The following is a 23,112-nucleotide window of genomic DNA, read 5'->3' on the forward strand; positions in this document are numbered from 1 at the left end:
GATTGTACTTGATTACATCACAACTGATATCACAAAAACCAAGTGGTACCACCTGACCTTTACACATTTTGAGAGAAAAATTAAATTTAGGTGGACATCAGTGTCTTGGCAGATTTGTAGTTGTGAAATACTCCTTCCGTTATCAGATAACACATTGAAAAGTGCTCCAGATGTTCATAGCTGAGGATTTTTGTATAACTCATTTCTTCTTTTAACTTCTCAGCTCAGTTTTATTTCCGGAGAACAAACTGCTGTTGGCACAAAGCGCTGTACTTCGTCATAAAAACATAAAGTGCAAGATAAAAAACAATAAGAACAAGAAAAAACAATAAAAGACATGAATAAAACAGTAAAAACAGGAGCAGAGTCTCAGGCTGAGATAAAAGTCAAGGGATAAAAACGTTTTAAAGATCTCTTAAAAATAGACAGTGGAGGGGCCTGTCTGATGCGCAGTGGCAGCTCATTCCACAACTTATGGGCTGCAACCGAAAAAGATCTGTCCCCTCTATGAAGTGCATTACAGAAATCCAGTTGAGATAGATTAACGGCATGGATTAGTGCCTAAAAGTGCTCGTGTGCAAGAATTGGCTACAGTTTAGTCCACTGTCTGAGGTGGAAGATGCTGGTGTTGACCACTGCGTCGAGTTTAAAATCACTGTCCGTTTTAAAACCTGGGTTGAAACTGTTCGCTTCACATTTGGAAGTAAGAGGCCTAAACCAGCCGCTGGAAGTTCACAGCAGTCACTGGGACCAAACACTATTGCCTCCATTTTTTCCTTTTTTTATATCATTGAACATTAAAAAGTTCAAGGCCATCCAGGCTTTAATGTCCTCAAGGCATCGTAATGGAGACGTTAACGAGAAGGCTTCTTTCTTCTTTAATGGGACTCAAATCTGGCAGTAACTTGTCCGCACAGTAGTGAAATGAGATGCCATGCCATCTAAGGATGGGCCCCAATGGCAATCAATACAGTGAAAAGAGCAGAGGCCCTAAGCCTGAGCCCTGCGGAACCCCATAACCCACTGAAGCGCACGGCCACTGATGCCAACCAAACGCTGTGATCCACGGTCAGATGCAGCCTTTACATCCAGCAGAACCAGAGCTACAGTCGCCAGAATGGTTTACTAGGAAGACGTCATTAAAAACCCCCGAGTAATGCTGACTCGGTGCCCCTGACTTGTGTTGTGTTCTCTTTCACACCTGAGCATTTCACAGAAAGCCATTTATACTGAGAACACCATAAACACAGGTAGACCATTTACAAAGTAGATCACCTCAGAAGGTCACATTGAATTTTATTTCAGGGTATCACAGAGAGAGTTGAATAGAAAAAGTTTAAATCATCGACCATTTTCTTTTCACTTCACAATTATGCTCTACCAAATAAAATGTGTCAACACTCTAAGCCCTGTAATTCTCAATATGGTCATTTCATCAATACTGATAGGGAATATTTTGACTTCATTATGTTTTGACTTGAGGCTCCTGAGACAATGTGGAAAGGCCACATCGCTCCGACACTGAACGTGGTTTAGAGGAGTCAGAAACTCTGATCTGAATAACAAACAGATGATATTCTGGTGGCTATTGTCTGGATAAACAAAGCCTTGACTCCTCATCTTTGGCTCCGTTTCACAATATTCTACAACAAATACCAAAACCAAAGTTAATTTATTCAATTACATGCCATAAAGAAGACAAAAAAAGAGATAAAAATCCAAAGAGTATACATGCATTTATTTGACAAAATGCAGCTGAACAAACATGTTTTCTCTTTAACAGTGATAAAAATCAGACTACTGCCAACAAAGATGCTAAAAACTGACTTTTGTTTTTTTTGTGCCTGTTCAGCTTCAAACTGTGGCGTCACTAAATGTTATATATCGTGTTGGGAAACACGTTTGGTCAAAGCGATTCATGTTTTTGTCTACAACAACCATTTTTCTGTCTTTGCTTCCACCGACTTGACCAAGTCCTTCCCCATAATCCGGAAGTCCTGGAGTATCGCTTCAATGTTGGGAAAGGTTTTTGCTTCCTCTCCAGTCACCTCCACACTCCGGGCAGATACCTGAGAAGTCTGACAAAAAATAACAGTGTTGACATGCAAATATGTGTACCAATGCGGTGGGCGGAGTCATGAAACGAAGCGAATGCCAATGTTTAGTCTTCCTTGGAAGTCATCATATCAGAACTATCATGTACCTTGAAGGGTGCTTTCACAAAAGCCTTCGGCTTCCACAGAACTGTGATCACCGTTCCTCCAAGGGGATCGCAGAAGAAGAGGGCCAAGTCTCCAAATGCCTCCTGGAAATAAAGTGTGTTCAGTACGGCAGTAGAGTCAGAGCAAACACCGGTTCCATAATGTGGCCAGTTCCATAAAGTGCAGCTTGTGCCTTTCAAAGAAGAGAATGTCTTAAAAGAAAAGAAAAAAAAAACTGTAAACTACAGTTTACAGGAGCTGTTTAATCATTCATCCATTTTCTGCTCCATCCACATCATGTCATGGAGTCTGAGCTGGTGGCCGACGCAGTGAACATTACAGAGAAAGAACAGAAAAATAGGAGCAAATGAGAAGCCCTGTGACTGGAAGCTTGGTCGAAATTAAGTTCTGATAATGGATAAACAGCACTTTCTAAGGCTTGATTCATGCAAGGAGAATGAAGGAAAACATGGACAAAGCATGTGCGAGGCTGAGACATCTGTGTTAATGAAGCTCAAGCTTTAGACCTCGCTGCTTCCAAGCCTCCATACAGCTTAGTCTGTTTCTTTCCCCTGTAATTTGCTTTTATTGTCGGGGAAACAAGAAGTCATACACTACAGCACAAATGAAACACGCCGTGGGTTTGTTTCAGAAAATCCTCCCTCATGGCTTTCTTCATATCAGCTTAACACCAAGGCACTTTTACTCATTCACACACACATACATAAACACCAATGATAACCTGCAGGTTATCAAATGTCTTTTTGTTCTTCTACGTTCCCTCTCAGGGAGGGGATTTAGATGAGTGCTTTTAGTTTTGGCTTTTTAACCACCCTGAAGTCGTTGCTGCTGTATTATTGATGCATCTACAGTATATCTGTGTTTTACAGTAGTTATGGACAACTTGTTTTTGTTGTAAATAGAAATATTGTAATAAAGTAATTCATGAATGGTGAAACTGAGCAGTATTTGCCTCTGAACTGAAATGTTTTTTGACACCCCTGCCCTAGACGGAGGGCGGGACACTCACTCTCAGCTCTGCCAGGTAGATGGACACGGGGTTGTAGTCGATGACAGGCAGGACCCCTCCAGACGGCCTCACGCTGCCGCCCGAGGTTCCCCTGCTGAAGTTCACGACGGGGGGATCGACCGCCTGGCCGAGCAGGGGAACCTGCTTCGGGTTCAGGTGAATCACAACATCATAGGCATCCAGAGGAGGCCGCATGACCACCTGCGCACAAACACACACAAATAATGTTACATAAACAGGGTCGATCATAGAAACAGTGAACAGTGGTTTCGAACACTTTGCACTGACCCTGATATCTTGAGTCTGGCTGCCGTCCATCAGCTGACGTTCCAGGACCTTCAGACTCTCCGCAGCCACCAACACCACACGCTGCAACATCTGAACGACGCAAAAAGGGAGAAGAAATTACTGAATAAATTCGATTTTGTGCCACACAGATACCGAGCTCAAAAAGGCACTGATGGAAATGATCGCTTTCTAAACTTTCAACAATTTGATTTGCATGTTAAACTGGCAGATTGCATAAAATCAGCATCATCATAAAAAAAAAACAAAAAAAAAAACATTTTAAGTAATGGATTACTTTTGAGGTGTTCTTTAAATTTATATCATGTCAGTTCAGAGCACATTTAATAGTTTTATGTTAAAAAATGGTGAATGAGCAACATTTCTGCAACAGGTTCTGTAAATAAACCCTTGCTGCTGCCCCCTAGTGGTCAATGAGAGGAACTGAACACCGCAGAATGTGAAACAGGATCATTTGCTTACCTATCACTTTTAAAACTTATTTGAAAATTCAGATATGAATGTATCAATTGAGGGAGGACAGACTCTCTTTCTTATTCGTGGCTTCAAGTCATAATCTACAGCACTGATCAAATGTCCTCTTTTTCTAACCCAAAGCTGCCCATGAGGGGGTCCAGTCTGAGGAGCTTGCAATGTATGAAAACTTAAAAAGAAAACAAAAAAACCGAGGTGTCACTGGATATCACACTGTGTTACCATGAGCACATAAAACAATGATGAGATCCGAGCAGAGAGATAAGCGATGCAGCAGTGGATCAGGGATAGCCATCTTAATGCTGGTGACTGAGTGAAAACATGCTTGCCGAAGGCGGCAGAGACCCTGTGCTCTGCCAACATCGGCCTGGAGAAAAATAACAGACTGGGGAGATTTCAGATCTTCCAACAGGTTTCCTCAAACGAAGCTCAAAGTATGAAATAAAATCCAAAAATACAACAGAGGATATTCCAGTGGTGTTTTCATGATAAGACTTTTTTTTTTTTTTTTGCACTCAAAGTGAAAGATCGATCAGTCATTCTAGAGTTTTCCACTCGTCCAGCCGATGTCAGATCCAGTGGGGCTGTTTGAAATAAAAGAGTCTGACAGCCCTGTGCCAATCCGAACTCCTGGAGCCAGATGCACATCACCAAGTCAGGTTTTACTGGAGGTTTCTTCAGGTTAAAGGCAGCTTGTTTTTCTCCACCATCGCTTATGATTTATCACCTTTGACTCATTTCTCTATACTGTATTTAACAGTTTGTTGCTGTGAGACTACAAAGTGATTTCCACCATTTAAGTATTAATTAAAATGAACAAGACACAAAAAGTCCTCCAGTGGTGAATTCAGGCCACCGTAACGTCACCGACAGGACGTCAGAGTTCCTGCTCTCCGCTGCCGTTATAAAGGGGGATGCTGGGTCAGGCTCACCGGCAAAGTCACGCTTGTGAAGGGACTGTGGTAGGTGAGCACAGGAAACCTATCTGGGTCAGCTACGCACCATGAGGAGCACGTTTGTGTATCTTTTTTGCACTCTAGTCTGTGCAACGGGACTCTTCTACAGCTCCGGCCAGGTCCAGACGGAGGGATACCAGAGAAGATATCTAAATTATTTCACTACGATGGAGGACAGCAATGAAAAGCAACTGGTAAGTAACACCTAACCGGCTCCTGCAGTCATCAAGGATGCTTTGTAAAACTTTTGACCATGTTGTTTTGTGGTAAAGTAGTTTCACTGCTGGTGATCCAATATTTCTGAAAGTAATACACTTTCCTTTTTCAGATCAATGATTTACACGAGGTGTTGGAGAGACTTCAGAACAATCACCTTCCATCTCTCAAAAAAAAACATGGCTTTCTGCCCGTGGTATGTAATGCAACAGTAAAGTCCATCTGGGTGTTTTAAAATAATGTAATCAATCTGTTAATAATTAAAAAAAAGGTTCGTTTTTTTTTCTCATCCGTCCATTTCTGTCTTTAACACAGCTTTGTATATGCTTACAGTGTGATCCAGGAGACCAGTGTGCTCTGAGAAAAGGCTCGAGGATTGGAAAACTATGCGACTGTTTGTTGCCAAGAACGTGCAACTCATTCCTACACCGATGTTTATGATTGTACGAGTCAGTCAAACAGGAGAAGTACTTCAAATGTTATAACCTGCTGCATGTAAAAAGGTTTTAAGTAATTCATTTTTGTTCTTTTTTATTTACCAAATGTAATATTTGATCATTAACACGTCCAGAATTATGTGCTTCTGTAATAAACACTGCTGGGAGGTGTTGGTGTATTTCTGCTTATACTGACCTGGACGCTTGGAGAACGTTTGGTCCACAGAGACAGTTTGTGGTCTTTAGGCGTAGCTATAAACATGACGGGCAGAGACTCCCTGGAGGCCATGAAGCCGTTCTTGATCTCGGTGTAGTCAGCCGCTACACGTGACGGAGAGGTGAACAACAATTACAGTTGGCCTTGAAACAGCCGAGAACACGGGCAGGATGTTAAAGTATGTCGGGTGTGTTTTAAAAAAAGAGGTCAGGAGGGATTTGTTTGGGTCATACGGAGGGGAAAAAGAAGTGAGTGTGTGTGTGTGTGTGTGTGTGCTTGCCTGTGAGCTGGCTGTTGAGGTTGACTATCAGCGGGTTGTTCCTCCAGTCAAAGGAGGAGAGCAGATGAAGGAAGCGAAGGAAGCCCACCTGAGGAGAACTGGGGACAACAGAGTGATTCATTCACATGACCTACTGAACAAACGCAGGGTGGGAAGGGAATGATGAAGTCGACAGAACAAAACTCAGCACTGGAAGTTACCCGGGAGCGGTAAATGGAGCGGGCTGCAGGAAAAGAGACGCCACCAGCAGGTCTGCCGCGTCCTCTGTGACGTCGTCGCTGAAAAGCTGAGCGGCCAGCCAGCGCTTGGCCAGGCGACACACCGCTCCGAAACACTGGTGCTGCTGCTGCAGCCTAAAAACATATGAAGAGGGAGCAAAAACTGGCTAATAAGAGTCAGACCATGCTAAGTAAGTGTGGGGGGAAAAAAAAATGTTGGTGTTCAAACTTTACCCGTGCAACGTGCTTGTGAGCAAAGGCTTGTGGATGGTCGCCATCTCCAGAGCCTGTGCCTCCTCGTTGTCTCTCAGCACGAGCAGCCCCTCGGGACTCAGGCTCTCCCTCAGCACCTGAGGCTCACGGTGATACGCCACCTGGATTCTGAACACCAAGCCATCCTAAACTCAAAGAGACAAATGTCATCAAACTCCAACCTCAGCTTTAAAACCTTTATGATTAAATGCATCATGTGCTTCTTGCCTGGCAATTACTATCTCCACTATCTCTTAATAATACTGGAAGATCGTTATGTTACTGTCTTAAAAGCCATAAATAAACCTGCTATCTAATGGAGTTTAATAATTCAAAGTCAGTTAAACATCAATCAACTGCACACTGTAACTGGAATGAAAGATTTGGACATACCCATAGCTGATAATTGCATTCTCATATCAAAGAAAAACCTGCGCCACATTCGGAGATATATATATACCTTACAGACATCCAGGTGTGTGGGACAGGGCCTGCATGTGTAGTTATGGTGCTTCTTGAGCAACGCTCCAAGACGAATGTGGAAGGCGGCTCGAATGTGGCGGATTGCGAGGCGGTCATGTGGCCACTTTCCACTGCCCTCCATGTGACAGATCACTGCAAGAGCAACATTAAAAGTTTGTATAGACAACTGTCTGGAATCCAAAGACCGCAAATATACACATTGTTATTCCTCTGTGCTGTAGACACTGATAAAAAGAAGAGTGAAGCACATATAACATGCAAAAAACAAGGAAAGCAAACCTGTTTTTGAGATTGAAATCTCCATCAACATGCCATGCTTTCAATAAAGTGACCTCATAAATCAAAAATCATTGCTGTAGGTGTAAGTACTTACCTGTGACGGGGGTGATATATGCGGGACAAGGTTTGCCTTCCTTTGGCACCAGTGATCTGGATATTTTTTCCCTTTCAAAGAAGGAATAGTCCAACTTCAGAGGCACAGGTGGAAAGACCTGCAACAAAACCAAAACCACACTAATGTTAAAATGGCTACAGTCACTTAAAGGGTTATTTATAGCAATATGCTGAGGATATACCTGAGTGTATCTGAGCGCAGGGTGGGCTCCTTGCACTGCTGTGATGGAGAGAGGCAGATCTTCCAGAGCCCACAGTTTCCTGCTCAGGTCATCATAAGCCTGAACCACCACCAAGCTTTCCTCCTCTCCAGTACTGGGCACCTGAGGAGCGCAACACGTGTCCAACTAACGCTATTCAATCACTGAATACATTCCTCAGGCGTTACAGAAACACTGACACCCTCTCCTGGTGGTCTACACACATTTCATTCTGTAAACAAAAAGTTGGATGGGAGCACGTGCTGTTTTCCCAAGATAATCCTGCTTTTATGTTTTTAGGCTTAGTTTCCCTAAATATAATAACTGAAGCACAGACCTGCGTATAAAAATTTCAGCAAAGCAGCTAAAAGACTTATGTTAACACTATGAGATGGATATTACTACAATTTAGGAACTAACTCAAACAAGTAAAGGTCTTTTCATGAGGTTCACAGAAATCTTTCTGATTACACTTGGATTCTGTGCTTTCAGAAAAACGTGAATTACTTTTAGACATTACTGTCTGATATCTTTTTCCAAACACTATGGGGCCAATAGCTAACAGCATGCCAGGAGAAAAGAATCTAACATCCAGCTAGATGAAAATCCTTCACTTTCTCTGACTAAGAGTGTCTGTCATTTTGGAGTGCCGTTTGAATGAAAAATGAACATTATACTGTGAAAAATGGTGCCTTTTCAAATTAAAAACATGTAAAAAGATTAATACAAATAAAAATAAAAGTCATATTGAAACCTAAAGTTTCATTTCATGATGTCTGTGGGCAGACATGTGGCCTGTTTATTGCTGAGATTTGATGAATTTGATGCCCACCCTTTAGGAAATTGGTGATTATATCAAGTGCTAAACATAAAAAATGCAGCCTATGTTCTATTACTTTATAAATAAAGCTGAATTTAATTGAAAGATGAATAATACTAACACTACTAATGATAACAGAATCTCAAAGTTTACCTCACTTCCTGTTTTGATTACGTCATCAAGCGCCGCCCCGACGTATCTGAGGCAGGACTCCGGGATGTCCGCGTGCCTGCGGGGGGATTAAAAACAAAACAAAGGCGGTTTTTATTTTAAATAACAAAAATAATAATACACGCACTTTCGTCTCTGGCGCTTTCTGCTGGAGAGAGCGCGACGTGAAACCGGTAAGTGTCTCTCGCTGCAGCCTCGTCTCTCCTCCGGTCGGAGCGGACGCCTCGCTCGCAGCCTGCGCCGCGGCATGAGGCGCGCCGGGAGGAGACGCAGCTCCTCCGTGTGGGACTGCTTCGAGCAAGTGGGGAACTTCGTGCGCTGCACGAAATGCGACGCCATGCTGAAGTACTGCGGCGGAGCCACCAGCTCCATGATGAGCCACATGAGCCGGCACAGCCAGGCCGCGGCGCCGCCGCCGGACGAGGACGAGAAGCCGCTGGTCTGCACCGTGCAGTGCTGCGACGACGAGGGCGCGTCCAACTCGGACATCATGCAGGTCGCCATCGCTTCGCCCGCTCCCCCCGAGAGGGACTACGGGGAAAGGAAGCGGCTGAAGCGGAGCTCCGTCTGGGACATTTTCGTCAAGGTGGACGACGAGGTGCACTGCACGATGTGCGACACCAAGCTGAAGTACAGGAGCAGCACCACCAGCATGATGTACCACATGAAGAACAAACACCAGGACACGGTGCCCAACGAAGCCGTGTCGCTGGCCACGCACGCGGAGGTGACCGAGGTCATCTCCAGAATGATTGAAAAAGATATGCTTCCCATCAGCATAGTCAATGGAGAGGGCTTCCGGGAGCTGCTGGCGCACACCATGCACAGTTACAAGATGCCAACAGTGGGAGATATCACACGTATTATTGAGGGACACTTCCATGACAAGGTGGAGGAACTCATGCTGCAGCTGGGGAGAACAGAGAAAGTGGCTCTGACAGCCGATTTCTGGACAGCCCTTCCATTTCAGAGGTACATCACAGTGTCCTGTTCATTCATAACAGAGGACTGGCAGGGGAGATCAGCCGTCCTGCAGACGCACAAGCTCTCATCTGACTGCCACATGTCTGCAGACAGACTCATTGAGAGGCTCCTGAGAACCGCGCAGACCTGGGGCATAACAGGAAAAGTGATTGCGTGTGTTCATAACAGCACGTCGAGCCCTTTGATGGCCCAGGCCTGCACCCAAGTCACCTGGGAGAACGCCACGTGCTTTGCCACGACGTTACAGCTTGTAGTCAATGACGGGCTGAGTGACGACCTCGTCCGGATCGTCATGACGGCGGGGAAGCTGGTTAAGCACTTTAACCACAACCTGCTGGCAAGTGAAGCCTTGGAACAGAAGCAGGTTCAAATGTGTCTTCCTCAACACAAGCTCATTCAATCCAGCAAGGCCAGATGGGACACGATCTGCGATATGTTCGAGCGCCTGCTCGAGCAGCGGTGGGCGATTAAAGCCGTGCTGTCCGACCGATCGATCACCACCAGACAGGAGGCGCAGAGCCTGGAGATTGAAGATGACTACTGGCAAATCATTGAGAATTTCACGCCCGTCTTGGCAACGTTGAAGTGGGCAACGACGGTCATATCCGCTGAAACGGAGGTGTCCATTTCAAACATCTACCCGATCACGTTTAGTCTCGTTCAAACTCACCTTGTGCCAAAGGAAAGTGACGTAGAACAAGTGTCAGAGTTCAAGCTCAAAGTTCAGAAGTCTCTCAGAAAGCAAATGGAGGTAGACAATTTAATTATATTTGCAACTGAAATATAGACACTAATTATGATAAACTCTAATAAATATTAAATATTAATCTGTGCTTTATCATTCCACAGGTTGACTCCAGTGACCTAGCCTCAAAACCGGCTCTGATCGCCTCCATGCTGGATCCTCGACACAAACACCTCAGCTTCCTGACGCCAACAGGGAGACTGGCTGCCAAAGTCAAGCTGCATGAGCTCGTTTCAAAGCTCGATGTGATGAATAGTACTATAGCCACAAAGGATGAGCAGCAGGAGACCCTGATCACGCCCGATATCAGTCAGGTGGCTCTGCCCTCCCAAACCAGGAGCGACACCAAGAACACCATGATGCTGCTTCTGGGGGACAACTACAGCTCCTCGTACGCCACGGACTCCGAGGCTCAGGTGGATTACTACCTGCGAGACATTGCTCCCACGCTGGACATTAACCCTCTGGACTGGTGGAGGGTCAACGCCCCCAGGTTCCCCAAACTGGCTATTCTAGCCAGGCACTATCTGTGCGTACCTGGGGTCTCGCTCCCATCTCTGCTGTCAGAGACTGGACAGATATTTGCAACCATGCGCACAAGACTGAACCCTGAGCATGTCGATATGATGATCTTTGTAAACAGGAATGCATGACTTGTAGGCTGATACATGATCAGGATGCGTTTCTTTAACCACTGTGTAATTATTTGCATTACTGCTGTTAGAAACCCATCGACCACTGTGATCGCTGTTAATGTCACTGTTCTACCATCCGACTAAAGTACATACAGCTGCAGCAGGTGTGTGATGATTTGTTTTGGGACCAGCCGCTTTTGGCACATGTGCTCTCCCTCCCACAGCACGGCCTCAGTGATGGCACCGTCCTGGAAGCGTCGCAACTCAGAGCGAGGACCCCACAGCTGGCGGAATTCAGCCGCCTGGAACAAAACACAGTAACGATAAAACTCTCACCATTCAATAAAGATGTAGTGTAAAAGCTAGAAAGCTTAAAAATTTAAATGTCAGTCTTTTGCATGAAACAAAGAGCGTCGGTCAAATCCATCAGCAGTAACAGGAAATCATACATGCAAATATTTTACTCACTGAAGAGAAAAGTTCAATGAGCAAAAAATTCAGAGCAAACTGAATAATTTAATCCAAGTGACAAAATAATGATGGGAGGATTTGGAAAATGTCACAAATTTAAAATTGGAGTTCTATCCAAATGCATGATCAATGCACTTTTTCTCTCGATAGTAACAATACTAACAACAGACCTGCTTTTTCTTGCTGCATTTTAGATAATCACCCTCGAAGTGAATGAAAACTTCACCATTCCATCATTTAGTTCACAGGTAACCCAAGAGATGAAGGCAAAAACGGAAAGAATGAGGAGATGGGTGTAAATTACCTTGGGGCTGTCTGCTGGTGGGCCTCTCTCCAGAACAGACGCTGCCAACTCAGGATTCAAGAGCAACCCAAAGGAAAGGGGAGGCTGATCTTTATACTTTGGGGCCTCACTCTCCACAGACCACTGCATTGACACAAAAACAAAATATGGTCATGAAACAGGGATCAAAATATTTGAATGAGAAGAATACCCTTTTTCTATAAACTTCAAATGAAACCAGTTTTAAATTAAACCAAAACTGCAGGATGTAGGAGTGGCATTTATCATAAACTCACAATATAGCTGCTCTGAAAAACATTGAGATGCTTAAAACAAAAACAAAATAGTGTATCTTTGACCAGTGGAGTAAGCTGAACAGGAATCCCCATCAGCCTTCAATAAAAACAGGTCCTACCTCAGGATCAGGAGAGAGGGAGTGGGTGAGGAGGTGAATCCTCTGGCCCAGTCCGCGCTGGAGCAGTGACAGAATGAAAGGGAGTGCGGTTTGGATGTAATTTCCGCTGTGGTCCATCAGCTCACTGAGGAGATTCAGTTTCTTACAGCTGGACTGGAACTTCACCAACTCACATAGCCTGGGGGTAGGTGCAAACAGAAGAGAAAAACAATGAGGGGAAGCACTTGTGTGTAAAAAAAACAACAAAAAAAAACAGTTTATCTATTGAGAATTTTCTAACAATATGTCAGAAAACCTCTGCAGTGTTTTTGTTTTTATGCTGCATTGCATTAGCTGAATGAGACACATACTGGAAGATGTGGTCACTTGTTCTGATCATGGGTTTGGGGGTCATGAGGAGGCTGTAGAACCCGTCCACAGTCGGGTCATCCCAGAACTGCATCGACACAGATGCCTCACGCTGCAGCTGAGACAAAATGAGAAAGAAAAACCAACAGTCACTGAATAGTAACTGCTAAAATATATTACTTAAACGCTCAGCAGATTTTTTTAACACCTCTTACCTGTTTGTAGGTACATGCAGTCATGTCAGCACACATGTTGAGATGCCCTGAAGGGTCAATAAACACAACCTGGAAGGCATCATGGAAGTCTGCCAGAGACGGCTGTCGGTTCAAGAATAAAGCAAAGTAAAGGGTGAACGATTTATGAGCTGAACTGCTCTGTGAGAAACTTGGAATCAGAGATTTTATATTAACTATGGGCACCTTACCGCAGTCGAGTCAGGATTTTTAGCAAGGCTAACTCCATTGTTGGTCAGGTCTGTAGATGCTGAGGGTTACACATGAGAAGGGCAGGTTGCAAGAGGTTCAAAAATAATTATTACAACCACATATATATATATATATATATATATATATATATATATTTTTTTTTTTTTTTTTTTTTGCTTACCCAAAAAGTTCAAACTGTTTCGCAGCAGCTGATAAGCAGTCATGGTGTTGCTGATTCTGTGAGTCATGAGCAGATACGCCAGCAACATTGAAGCCAGAAATCCATTAAAACAACCAGTGCCCTGCAAGACACAAAGATGCACATTAAAGATGGAAACTTACATGTCAGGGTTGGAGGGACAATACAGAATAATGGAGGAGAGGAACATACATGATATATTGAAGAGACTATTATTTTTTGGAGAATTTCTACTATACAATGCAAGAGGAGCCATACAAATCATTCTACCTGGTCAAGCTCTCTTTGACGAAGCCAGACTTTGAGCAAAGCAACGCCTCCAGCAAAAGCAGGGCACTGGGAGCTGACAGCAGAGAGAAACTGGAGATGAGCCCGCAGCAGTAAGTCTCCCAGGAGAGAGCTGTTGTAATGAGGAGTTGGAGGCTCGTTGGTTTCTGCCACAAAAAAAAAAAGCAAGAATAAAAGTGAGCATCTGGAAGAAGAAGGAAAAATATGTTTCTCAAAGGTTTCTCCTTAGAACAAGTCAGTTTTCTCATAATTCACAGATTCAGACTTCAGGCTCTTTAACAAAGCATTGTCAACACCTCTTTTCTAATCAGTGTGAGGTGGACAATATGGTGCAACCTCAAGTTAATATTTTAATCAAAAGTAGCTGTCTTCCAAGCAGGAGAAACAACACTGATGTCGATGTACAGCTGGCTGTGTGGCCAGCGCGCATGGATTGTCTAGAAATTCCAAAACCGCTGCAGGATTCTGGCGTCTAAATAATACAAACCGGTCTGGGATGTTTGCAGTCCAGTGTACCACTCTGTCCGGATGTTATTTCTCTGGGGATGGAAACGGCTGGGCTTGAAGTACCCAGGAGGCGGACAGGCATGAACACGGATGGTGAAGCTGGAGTCTTTGTCTTAAAGTGTGGAAAACATAAGACAACTTGTGTCACAATCATAACACAGAAAACTACACTTTACATTCAGTACAATATGTAAATAATTACAACGTAATTACCTGGAGGGCAAACCAGCAGAACAGGTCGGAGTCGATTTCCATGGAGACAGGAGTAACGCATGGTCCCAATGTCAGAAGAGCGCGAGAGATGCTCAGCCAGACCTGCCAGGTACAGAGCTCTTTTCCTTGGATACCTCTGGTTTATGGCATCTTTCGCTTGGAGGACGCTCTAAAAATAATATTAACAGGAATAATAGTATTATAACAGTATCAAAACAAAGAAACCATCAGTCCTTTTTTAATTTACAATGATCACTGGTTGAGATAATACAGGAAAGCAGGGCAGATGACCTACAGCAGGGATCGTGACTGCAAGGTCCACCATGACATTCGGCTTTGTGCAGGTTCCCAGCGGGTAGCTCCCAATCACGTCCACAGAAGCAGGAGGCACCATGCGGAACTTGCCCTTCGTGGTTTTGGGCAGCAGGAGAAAAGGTACTTTGACTGCACCGGACAGCCAGGACAAGTCACTGACCTGGACACACAAAGACCGTGTTATAACTGATGCAATAATGAAGGACTGCGATTGGAAAGGAACTGAGCCGAAATTACTACATACCTCCACCTGCAGTGACTCCGGCACAGTCTGGAGTAAGTTGGTGACAGTTTGAATGAAAGAATCTATTTGTCCTTTTCTCCGCTCACTCAGGGTGACCTCCTTCAGCAGCTCCTCCATCTGTTATTCATAACAGATTATTTATTAGAATACTAGGTTGTTATATTTTTCGTTTTTCTTTTTTAATGAAGTAACCACAATATTCAGTTTTCTTGTCTGTTGTGTCCCTGATCCATCCACTCACCTGCATTTTGAGCAGACTGCAGTGAAACAGACTCTCAGTCTCTTTCAGCTGGTTCAGCTCATCAGCTGTAGGAGGTCTGTACAGATCATTTCGGGACAGCTTCACAGGGTGATACACCACCTCTTCCTTTTCACCAGCATCCTCAGTTTTGCTCCTTTTGGCTTTAGTGGGAGCTTCATTTTCACCCTCACTGGATGAGTCTGAAGGAATCATCTGTGAAAACAACAGCAGTACCGTATCAGTTCATCGAGGGCCGTGACTGTGAAACGTAAAGCTATTCGCTACAGAGGGCTCCATTTATTAATTGTTATGCAGTTCCACTGAAAGGTTTTCAAGTGAAGTAGCAATCAGTAGTGCAATTTAAGCGAAAAGCATCACACAGCTCTGTGATCCATGCAGTAACCGTGCCTGTGAAAATAGGGCGCTACCGCGCTGCTAAAATGGTGAGAAACATCTCCGGTCCTACCTCGGCGGGTTCCTCTGAGACAGCCTGCTTCTTCTTCATGTCCGAACTGCTTTGGATCTTCAGATAACTGGACTATTCTGAGAGTTTTAGTCAGCACACCTTCCCTTCATTGCGTCCCCACATGTGCCAAGGGGAAGTGAAACGTGCTGCCTAGCGAAATAGCTTTCCTATTGGTTAAAAAACAGGGGAAGTGAATGCTGATTGGCTGTGTTGAGAGGGCGGCCAGTGGATACTAGCAAGGTAGGTTGCAGAAACAAGCTCCCACTTGAGCTGACTTGTTAGTGGAGAAAGCCAGAAAATGGCTTTGAAAACACGTTGATACTTATTTGGCATTTTCTTTTCCCCTTCTCATAGCAGTTGCCATTATTTAGAGAAAGGCACAGTTTCACACATGCACACACAATTTTGCACAAAAATTTTGTAGAATCCATCGAAAAAAGTCATTAAATACATGTGACTCATTCAGTAAGAATAATTTTCCCCATCACATTTTCACTATGGATAATTTGAATACGTGCAATGTCATAAATATTACATTAATTTTGGCCAGACATCATATTCACTGTAGCAAATGAAGGGGAAATACACATTTCTCTTGTTTTCTGAATGTATTACAGCTTCCCAATGAAAGCAAAGGACAGGAAAACTGCAAAAACCACCACCCACCAAATTTTAAACTGTTGTTTGAATGCACATGTTCCATGCTTGAAGACTTGTATGTTTATGCTTTCTTGTTATTTATTTATTGTTTGTATTTGCTGTTTGTGTATCATTGATGCCCCCTAGTGTCTGGTTTGCCTATTGTTCAACACAAGAGTATTTTGTAATTTAAAGAAAAACAAGAAAACATAAAGCAAAGATGAGGCTGAGCACAAAATAGTCTATTGCAAGCATATTTACTTAATAACAGGAAGTGTGTTACATTCAACCAGATCCCTGGGGAATCAATCCCACTCCACTGTGTTTTATGACCGGACACCTAAATAATCAGTTGTTGTTGATATTAGACTGAGGGATTGGGGTGACCTTTGGAGGGAGACTTGAGATAACCTCATTAACTGCAATTAGAGGCCAAGCTGCATCACTTTGCATAGGCTTCATTTTTGTCGGCTGGAGAGACGTATTAAACCTGTGAGGGTCGGGACTGTCTGTCTGGTGTTTGTTGAGAGAAACACCTTTAGCCAAGACCATTGTGTCCAGCCTCAGAGGCCCCGAAAACGCCAACTGTTCATCTCTAACTGTAGAAGGAAATGACTTATTTAAATAAACAGGCCTTTCATTTCTCCTGTGAAACATTTCTGGCTCACCATCAGATTTGTTAAGCTGTTTTAATGAAGTTGCCTTCCACTTAGCTTGATGATTGTTATATTTTGGAGACAGTTTGGGTGGTGCACTACGATCCTGTGAAAAACGTTTTGTGTGGCTGTCATCCACAATTTCGTACTGAGGGACAATACAAAGTTTGGGCAAAGAACAAAGATCAAGCTTCGGTATGGGCTTGACCTCCTTACGCTGGTGTAATGATCTAGTCATTTGGTTAACAGCAGAATTAACCACAATTTTACTTTCAATTTCAATGTCCTTTTTTTCCGTTGAGCATGACAGTGGTGGTAAGAAATTCCTTTGAACATGCTTGAGAGGTAATTTAGCCTGCTGCTTTTTCTTCTCTGGTTTTGTCGGAGGGGAAAAACAAGAGGCAGAATCAGGCATTCGCCGTAGCTTCTCTCTGGCGGGCCTCCTGGGATCTGCTTCCTCATCAGGCGGCTTTGTGGAGGTGGTCATTTGGGGTTGGTCACACTGCTGTTTCACTGTTGGCTTGGTTTGCACAGGGATGTGGCTCATGTCAATCTCCTGCTGGAAAAGAACACAGACATACACACACTGTTTTATTCTTTAAAATAGCCAAAGCTTTGAAATCAGGCCTGTAAAAGGAGGTGGAACAGGGGTACCTGTTGTGGGGCGTGATGGGATTGGTGGTCAGCTTTAACAACAGGCACACACCCTTGAGCCAAAGGATCTATAGTTGCTGGCATGGGCTCGGAATCTTCTGTTCTAGACAACTCATTAAGTCCTTCTCCTTCATCGAGGCACATGAAATGGTGCTCTAGTGCCTGTGTGAGGTATCTCTTGGCCCAGGATACAGAGTAAGGTATAAGCTGAAAGGTAAAGATGATTATCAATATGTTGTGCTTGGAAAAAATATCTTGAATCACTGAACTTAATGAAGCTATGTTGCATAGTCTGACTGGAAAGGGAGACAGATGAGGTTGAGACATGCAGAGGAAAATGCCAAAATAAGTTTTAGCATTTACCTGTTTTTCGATCGAAATCTTAAAGCAGCCTTCCATGACTTTGGTCATCAGTTCATCCATAATCTCCCCCACTGTATCATCGGCATCCTCCTGGATCGAAATATCCGCCCATTGTGTCTTTAAGTGATCAGTGATCTCTTGCGGTGGAGGAGTGGTTCTGTGGGCTGGTGACCTATGTCTTCGCTGCTCAGCCTGGGACTTGGTTGCAGAACGGGGCATTGTAGTCCAGAGGCTGACATAAAATAAATTTGACATGGAAAAGATACACATTATCCTATTGATACAGGGTATTTTTTAATATCTTAGCTTGTCTTTATGGGGCTCCAATAATATATTAATACTGTCAATTGTTTTGAATCAAAAGATTATTTTGAAATCTTAAAAGGGATTTTTTTTAAAGCGATCTCTGTGTTACACTCTCATTTTAAATTTCAGAGGCTATTTGGATGTAATTATTGGGATAATTCATGCCTTCATTAAAATTTCCTCCCATATTGAACCCCAAATTGTAGTTCTTAATGAGCTTAGTGATCTAAAAAGCAGCTGGTGAAAAATGGCCTTCACATCGTTAGCTTAAATAGAGGTATTATGTGAAAAAGTCTGCTTGTGTAATGATACCAAAATCACATGAACATTACACAGTGCTCAGCAAGTATTAATTACGGTGGCCCAGAAGGGTCTACACCACAACACAACAGCAAAAAACAAATCACAGCAAAACAATAAAAGTCACAACAAAACAGAAAGAAAAGAGGAAGAAGAGAAGAACATAACACAAACGCAAAGGCCACAAATTAAAGGGGAACTGGAGATTTCTGTTAATTTAAAGCGTTTACGTTTTGATTTTATGGCCCTTAAATTTGTGTTATGGCTTCCTGCTGTTGTGTTGTTGCACTGTCAAAAAGCATAGCATGAGGGGCGCACATTGCAGCAAATCACATTTTTAAGAAAGTAAATGTAGAAAACAAACCACCAGCCAACGCTCGTCTCCCGTCTAGTATGTTATAGAGCTATTAATATGCTGACCTGGAATATTCAAAATATATTAAATTTACCTTGAGTCTTCTTCTTCGTGTGCTCCGTATGGTCTTCCGTTGCTTGGCAACCAGGCACGCAAAGTTGACGTCACGACGCAGGGGTACGTGGTCTCTATGGCTGCGAAGGACGCAAGGGTAATCCTATTGCAGTGAAGTGTGTCGTTCCCATCACTTTTATCTGTAAAAGTCGACTACGACGGAACTGATGGACACAGGGCTGGATCATCTGTAGTTCAAAGTAAAGGTGCGACGACCCTTTCTCTCCATTCTCTGCTATTTAAAGTGATTGCTGATTGTTGATCATGCTAACAAGCCTAGCTTGCTGCTAATGTTGAGCATTTAGCATTATGTTTGTGTGACTGCTGACGCTTTCTTCTCTCCAGCGTCAAACTAGATATATATCCCCACTGGACACATAGTTTAAAGAAGCCCGCTCAATGTATCACAAAGAGAAGAGCATCCAGATAAAAAACAGTGCGTCGGCACTGTACAACAACCTGAGCGTGCTGCGGATCGCTCCGAGGCAGCTCACCTACTTCACCGTGGTTCATGCCAATGTGGTCAACATGGTCAGCGCGTCCTGGGACGGACTCAACTACTCCCACCGCCAGCTGCAGTCCAAAGAGCCCAACGTGGCCACCAGCACGTCTCTCATCATGCAGGTCAGGGCACCGTGCACCGTCCCTCCCATTTAACCTCCTTTAGACCAAGTCATGACTCCGAATCTTCAGGGGTGTACAACAAGTTGATCGTCTTTTCAGTCTAGTTTATGTGCACAAAATACACGTGTTTTGTAGCTCTGTTTTTTGTGCATGTAAATCTTTGATCTGAGGATCATTTGTCATTAGCTGTCAAGACTAACCAAAATGTCCCAAAAGTCTGGTGATCATCCTTGAAGTAGTGTGGTAGATAATACACTGTTTCCTCACTGTTCACACTCTTTGTTCTTACTTGGTTTTGTGTTGATACTGAAAATATACTGATTTTTTAAAATGTTTTTGAAACAGGCAGCCTTTTGTGTGCTCCCCTCTCGTGAGTTGCTGGTGCTGACCTCCCAGAAAGGCATTCAGGTGAGTCTTTCCATTTCTCATCCTGCTGTCTCACAGCTGATGCTTTTGGAGGAGGCACCGATATATCTGCTACTGCTTCACTTACTGCTGCAGCCATATACTTTAAAAAACAGAGGAGTCTGTATGAAATCTATGTCATTGACTCACACAAGTATAAATTAATGTATTTTTGCTGTATTTATTCTTATGAATCCATTGTCATAGATGTATGAGTCTGATGGCTCCATCATGGTGTACTGGCATGCACTGGACACTCCAGAAACACCTACAGGTAATTTTTGAAGCACTTGATTTGTAAATGGACTGCACAGTTCGAGTAGTTGGATCTGTCTAGATCTTAATAACTTGGTCTCATGAAGGTTTGATGAAGCGTTAAATGTACCATATGTATGACACTTTATTGCTCCAGTGTCTGTATAGTTGATTAAATTCTCAAAACATAAATACCACATAAAAATATTAATCGAGCGCCCCCTTTATTTTACTAAAACGGACCATTTTTAGAGTCTACATAGTCCATTCATTTTTATTCCCAGATCTTTTTGTTCATTGTTTTTCCATTTATCCACACATGAAAGCTCTGACCAGGGATCAAACTCATGTTATTATTGTTATGTAACTCTTGTTAAGCCAAAGCATCCAACACATACACTCAAACTAGTATATCTGAGCACTCATCACCCTTTCAATTAAAATATTGTACTCACAATGTTTTTCAGAGCCATTTGGTGGATTCTTGATTACATATTAGTTAACTTATGCATTCGTGTGAGAGGGAAATTATGAATTAGCTCGAGTATACTCAGAAACCTTGTTTGTGTTGCAGAACAGGCGGTGTTTGCTCGAGGGATATCAGCAGTGTGGGAGAATTATATTTGTGTGGGTAAGTAGTGAGTAAAATATGTTTCTTGGATTACACACAGAATAAAACTCCACTATCTCTTTTTTTTTGTAGGGGTTTCTTCTGGTGCAATTCTGGTATTTGACATCCCCAGTAAAGGAAGCAACATTACCTTATCCGAGGTTCTTGAGGAGCATAATCAGTCTGTTACTGATATGGCGTCGGAGTGCTCGGGCAGCCAGGTATTTTGGGTGTGCTGTTTGCATTCTGTCTGAAATGCTGTTGATACAGGATAGAATATAACTTTTCCACGAATATCAGACTATCTAAATAAATTATTACTTTATATAATACTTCTAGGAAGTGCAGCCACTCGACGAATTACATAATCCCTTTCACTTTGTTGTTGTCTCTCTCCTTTCAGGAGTGCATAGCTAATCTGGTCACTGCAGATGACGGGGGAAACCTGTGTGTGTGGAAGTCTGGGGAGGAATTTCAGTTGCTCAATAAGATCCCTGGTTTTGAGTATGGATTTATTTTTAATATTTTGGTGTGAGCACGATATAAATCACATACAATGAGTCTTCTTGAAGTGACAGGGTATATCTCTGTTCATATATAGTTTTATTTGTGTATTTCAATGCATTGATTCTCTCATTTCATAATCTAATAATCATTTTTTCCTTTTATTTCCTGACGGCGTTGGTTCCTCCCTGTTCCCTGCTGCTGCCAGTATGAGCTGCTCATCAGTCAAGTTGTGGAAAGGCACAGTGGTGGCGGGCTACGGCACGGGTCAGATCCGCCTCTACGAGGCAGTGACAGGAATTCTACACGCTGAGGTCAACGCTCATGCTCGCTGGATATACTCACTGGACATTGCCCCTTTTTCTGGACTGGTATGCGTTATCATTTATTTTTGCCAAAGTAAATAACCTGTTCAATATTCAGGCATACTGAAGTGTGAAGTCTAATTATACCATATTTATGAAACAATATCCATCTCTTTGTGTAATGAAGCTTTTGTCTGCTGCTGAGGACTCTCTGGTCAGAGTGTGGCATCTATCTATGACCCCGGAGACCAACACCGTGGAGGTAATTGGTTTTAAGGCTTAACATGTGTTTTTCCTGATATGTAAGCCTGACATGTCTGTCAGATTTAACTGATCACATCATTGTTATCCAAGTTTAAATATGATCCTCACTGTGATTTTCTTCCCTCCTCTTTCAGGTGGCTCATTTGCATAACGAATGTGTGACAGACACCCAGATCTGTGGCGCCAAGTTCTGTGACGGTGATGGTTACGCCTTTGCAGTTACAGGTTATGACCTGAGTGAGATTATTCGTTACATACAGTCATAGGATTTTGTTTTTGAGTTTTAAGCGTATGAATGTAAATTTAATATATGGATTTTTTGTATACTTGGTAATAATGGACATAGCATACTTTTGAGAGTTTTTGTGTCACTTCTCTATGTATCTCTGAAGCGTTAAAATAAGAAGAGCAAGCAAAGAAAACGTGTTCAGTGTTTTTGTACATAATAATGCACAACATGTGTGAGACTACAAGTGCCGAATCCAAGAGCAACGCCAGATGGGGCTGTACGTTAAATATTTGTGGCACGCGCTCACAGTGTAATTGCTAACTAATTCCACTGGAGAGCAGTGTAGAGTAACTTTATGCACAGAAGACAGAGTCTTCCAGAAAATGCCAGTCAGGATGGGATGATACGTGCAGACTACGGGGTGTCAGTGAGAGACGGTAAACACGGGCACATCACAGGGAGAAGTCAAGCATTTTCCTCTTTATTGCTTTGGAGGATTTCTCATATGGGCTCCAGTCTAATTGCACAAGTCTTATTTTGCAACATTTGAAATATTGTGCTTTATTTGACATGCTTTAATTATTATTTTTTTTTTTTTTTTTTTGCAACAATCCTTTCTGAAAAGAAATCCAAGCTACTTCCAATCAGTATCTTAGTTTCTGTGCAAACCAAGTAAATATATAGCTCAGAACAGAGATGTGGTGTGGTGGTTTTGTGCCTTTGTTAAAACAAATTTTTGCTCATTGCACTGGTCTTAACACACAATTTTTTTTTTGTAGGTCACATAAGGCAACCAGGTATCATAATCCCACCTTATCGTGACAAGATAAGAAAAATGAGGTCAGAGAGGAATTGTGTGCTGTTTGTCCATCAAAGGCTAAGCATGTATTAAATCCCTTAGTTCTAGTCTTTTCTGGTTTGCAGTCAACACTGGTCACATAACATCAGCTGACAAGACTGTTTTGAACCCACACACATGGTGAGTTATGTAACTTAACTTTGGTAGGTACCAAATGACAGTCATGCTAAGGATTTGGCCGGGTCAAACGGAAAACATAAACACGCACTCCGATGACATGAATAGGCATAATCTTCA

General features: G+C 43.0%; 3 protein-coding genes across 3 annotated transcripts; 2 read left to right on the plus strand and 1 right to left on the minus strand.

The window, feature by feature from the left end:
* Nucleotides 1-1,717: 1,717 nt before the first annotated feature.
* On the minus strand, nt 1,718-15,588 carry nol6 (nucleolar protein 6 (RNA-associated)). Its single transcript, XM_030104918.1, has 26 exons — nt 15,434-15,588; nt 14,968-15,180; nt 14,727-14,843; nt 14,463-14,642; nt 14,168-14,336; nt 13,935-14,066; nt 13,430-13,593; nt 13,142-13,262; nt 12,960-13,018; nt 12,751-12,852; nt 12,538-12,653; nt 12,188-12,365; nt 11,794-11,916; nt 11,172-11,320; nt 8,637-8,712; nt 7,646-7,786; nt 7,444-7,561; nt 7,048-7,202; nt 6,570-6,733; nt 6,318-6,470; nt 6,118-6,215; nt 5,817-5,941; nt 3,520-3,609; nt 3,232-3,432; nt 2,204-2,305; nt 1,718-2,078 (listed from the first exon to the last, which is right to left on the minus strand). Exons 1-26 carry the CDS (start codon nt 15,470-15,472, stop codon nt 1,929-1,931), a joined length of 3,435 nt encoding a protein of 1,144 aa, XP_029960778.1. The 5' UTR covers nt 15,473-15,588; the 3' UTR covers nt 1,718-1,928.
* On the plus strand, nt 8,712-11,123 carry LOC115398238 (zinc finger BED domain-containing protein 4-like). The gene is made up of 2 exons (XM_030104919.1): nt 8,712-10,389; nt 10,488-11,123. Exons 1-2 carry the CDS (start codon nt 8,902-8,904, stop codon nt 11,034-11,036), a joined length of 2,037 nt encoding a protein of 678 aa, XP_029960779.1. The 5' UTR covers nt 8,712-8,901; the 3' UTR covers nt 11,037-11,123.
* Nucleotides 15,589-18,905: 3,317 nt separating the features above from the next.
* Nucleotides 18,906-22,436, plus strand: wdr54 (WD repeat domain 54). Its single transcript, XM_030104791.1, has 10 exons — nt 18,906-19,026; nt 19,166-19,444; nt 19,790-19,852; nt 20,057-20,123; nt 20,679-20,735; nt 20,808-20,935; nt 21,118-21,218; nt 21,427-21,589; nt 21,711-21,785; nt 21,922-22,436. Exons 2-10 carry the CDS (start codon nt 19,220-19,222, stop codon nt 22,051-22,053), a joined length of 1,011 nt encoding a protein of 336 aa, XP_029960651.1. The 5' UTR covers nt 18,906-19,026; nt 19,166-19,219; the 3' UTR covers nt 22,054-22,436.
* Nucleotides 22,437-23,112: the final 676 nt, after the last annotated feature.

Source organism: Salarias fasciatus, chromosome 12 (genome assembly GCF_902148845.1).
Source record: "Salarias fasciatus chromosome 12, fSalaFa1.1, whole genome shotgun sequence".
Lineage (NCBI taxonomy): Eukaryota > Metazoa > Chordata > Actinopteri > Blenniiformes > Blenniidae > Salarias > Salarias fasciatus.

What these genes read in the sequence shown, in the direction of transcription:
- nol6 (XM_030104918.1), bottom strand. Translation starts at nt 15,472, where the DNA reads ATGAAGAAGAAGCAGGCTGTCTCAGAGGAACCCGCCGAG. An exon ending in CTGCGCTCAGATACACTCAG is followed by an intron (nt 7,562 to 7,645) that starts GTATATCCTCAG and finishes GTTTTGTTGCAG; the next exon opens with GTCTTTCCACCTGTGCCTCT. An exon ending in GCCAGACTCAAGATATCAGG is followed by an intron (nt 3,433 to 3,519) that starts GTCAGTGCAAAG and finishes GTTTGTGCGCAG; the next exon opens with GTGGTCATGCGGCCTCCTCT.
- wdr54 (XM_030104791.1), top strand. Translation starts at nt 19,220, where the DNA reads ATGTATCACAAAGAGAAGAGCATCCAGATAAAAAACAGTGCGTCGGCA. An exon ending in GCACGTCTCTCATCATGCAG is followed by an intron (nt 19,445 to 19,789) that starts GTCAGGGCACCG and finishes TTTTTGAAACAG; the next exon opens with GCAGCCTTTTGTGTGCTCCC. An exon ending in CGGAGTGCTCGGGCAGCCAG is followed by an intron (nt 20,936 to 21,117) that starts GTATTTTGGGTG and finishes CTCTCCTTTCAG; the next exon opens with GAGTGCATAGCTAATCTGGT.
- LOC115398238 (XM_030104919.1), top strand. Translation starts at nt 8,902, where the DNA reads ATGAGGCGCGCCGGGAGGAGACGCAGCTCCTCCGTGTGGGACTGCTTC. An exon ending in CTCTCAGAAAGCAAATGGAG is followed by an intron (nt 10,390 to 10,487) that starts GTAGACAATTTA and finishes ATCATTCCACAG; the next exon opens with GTTGACTCCAGTGACCTAGC.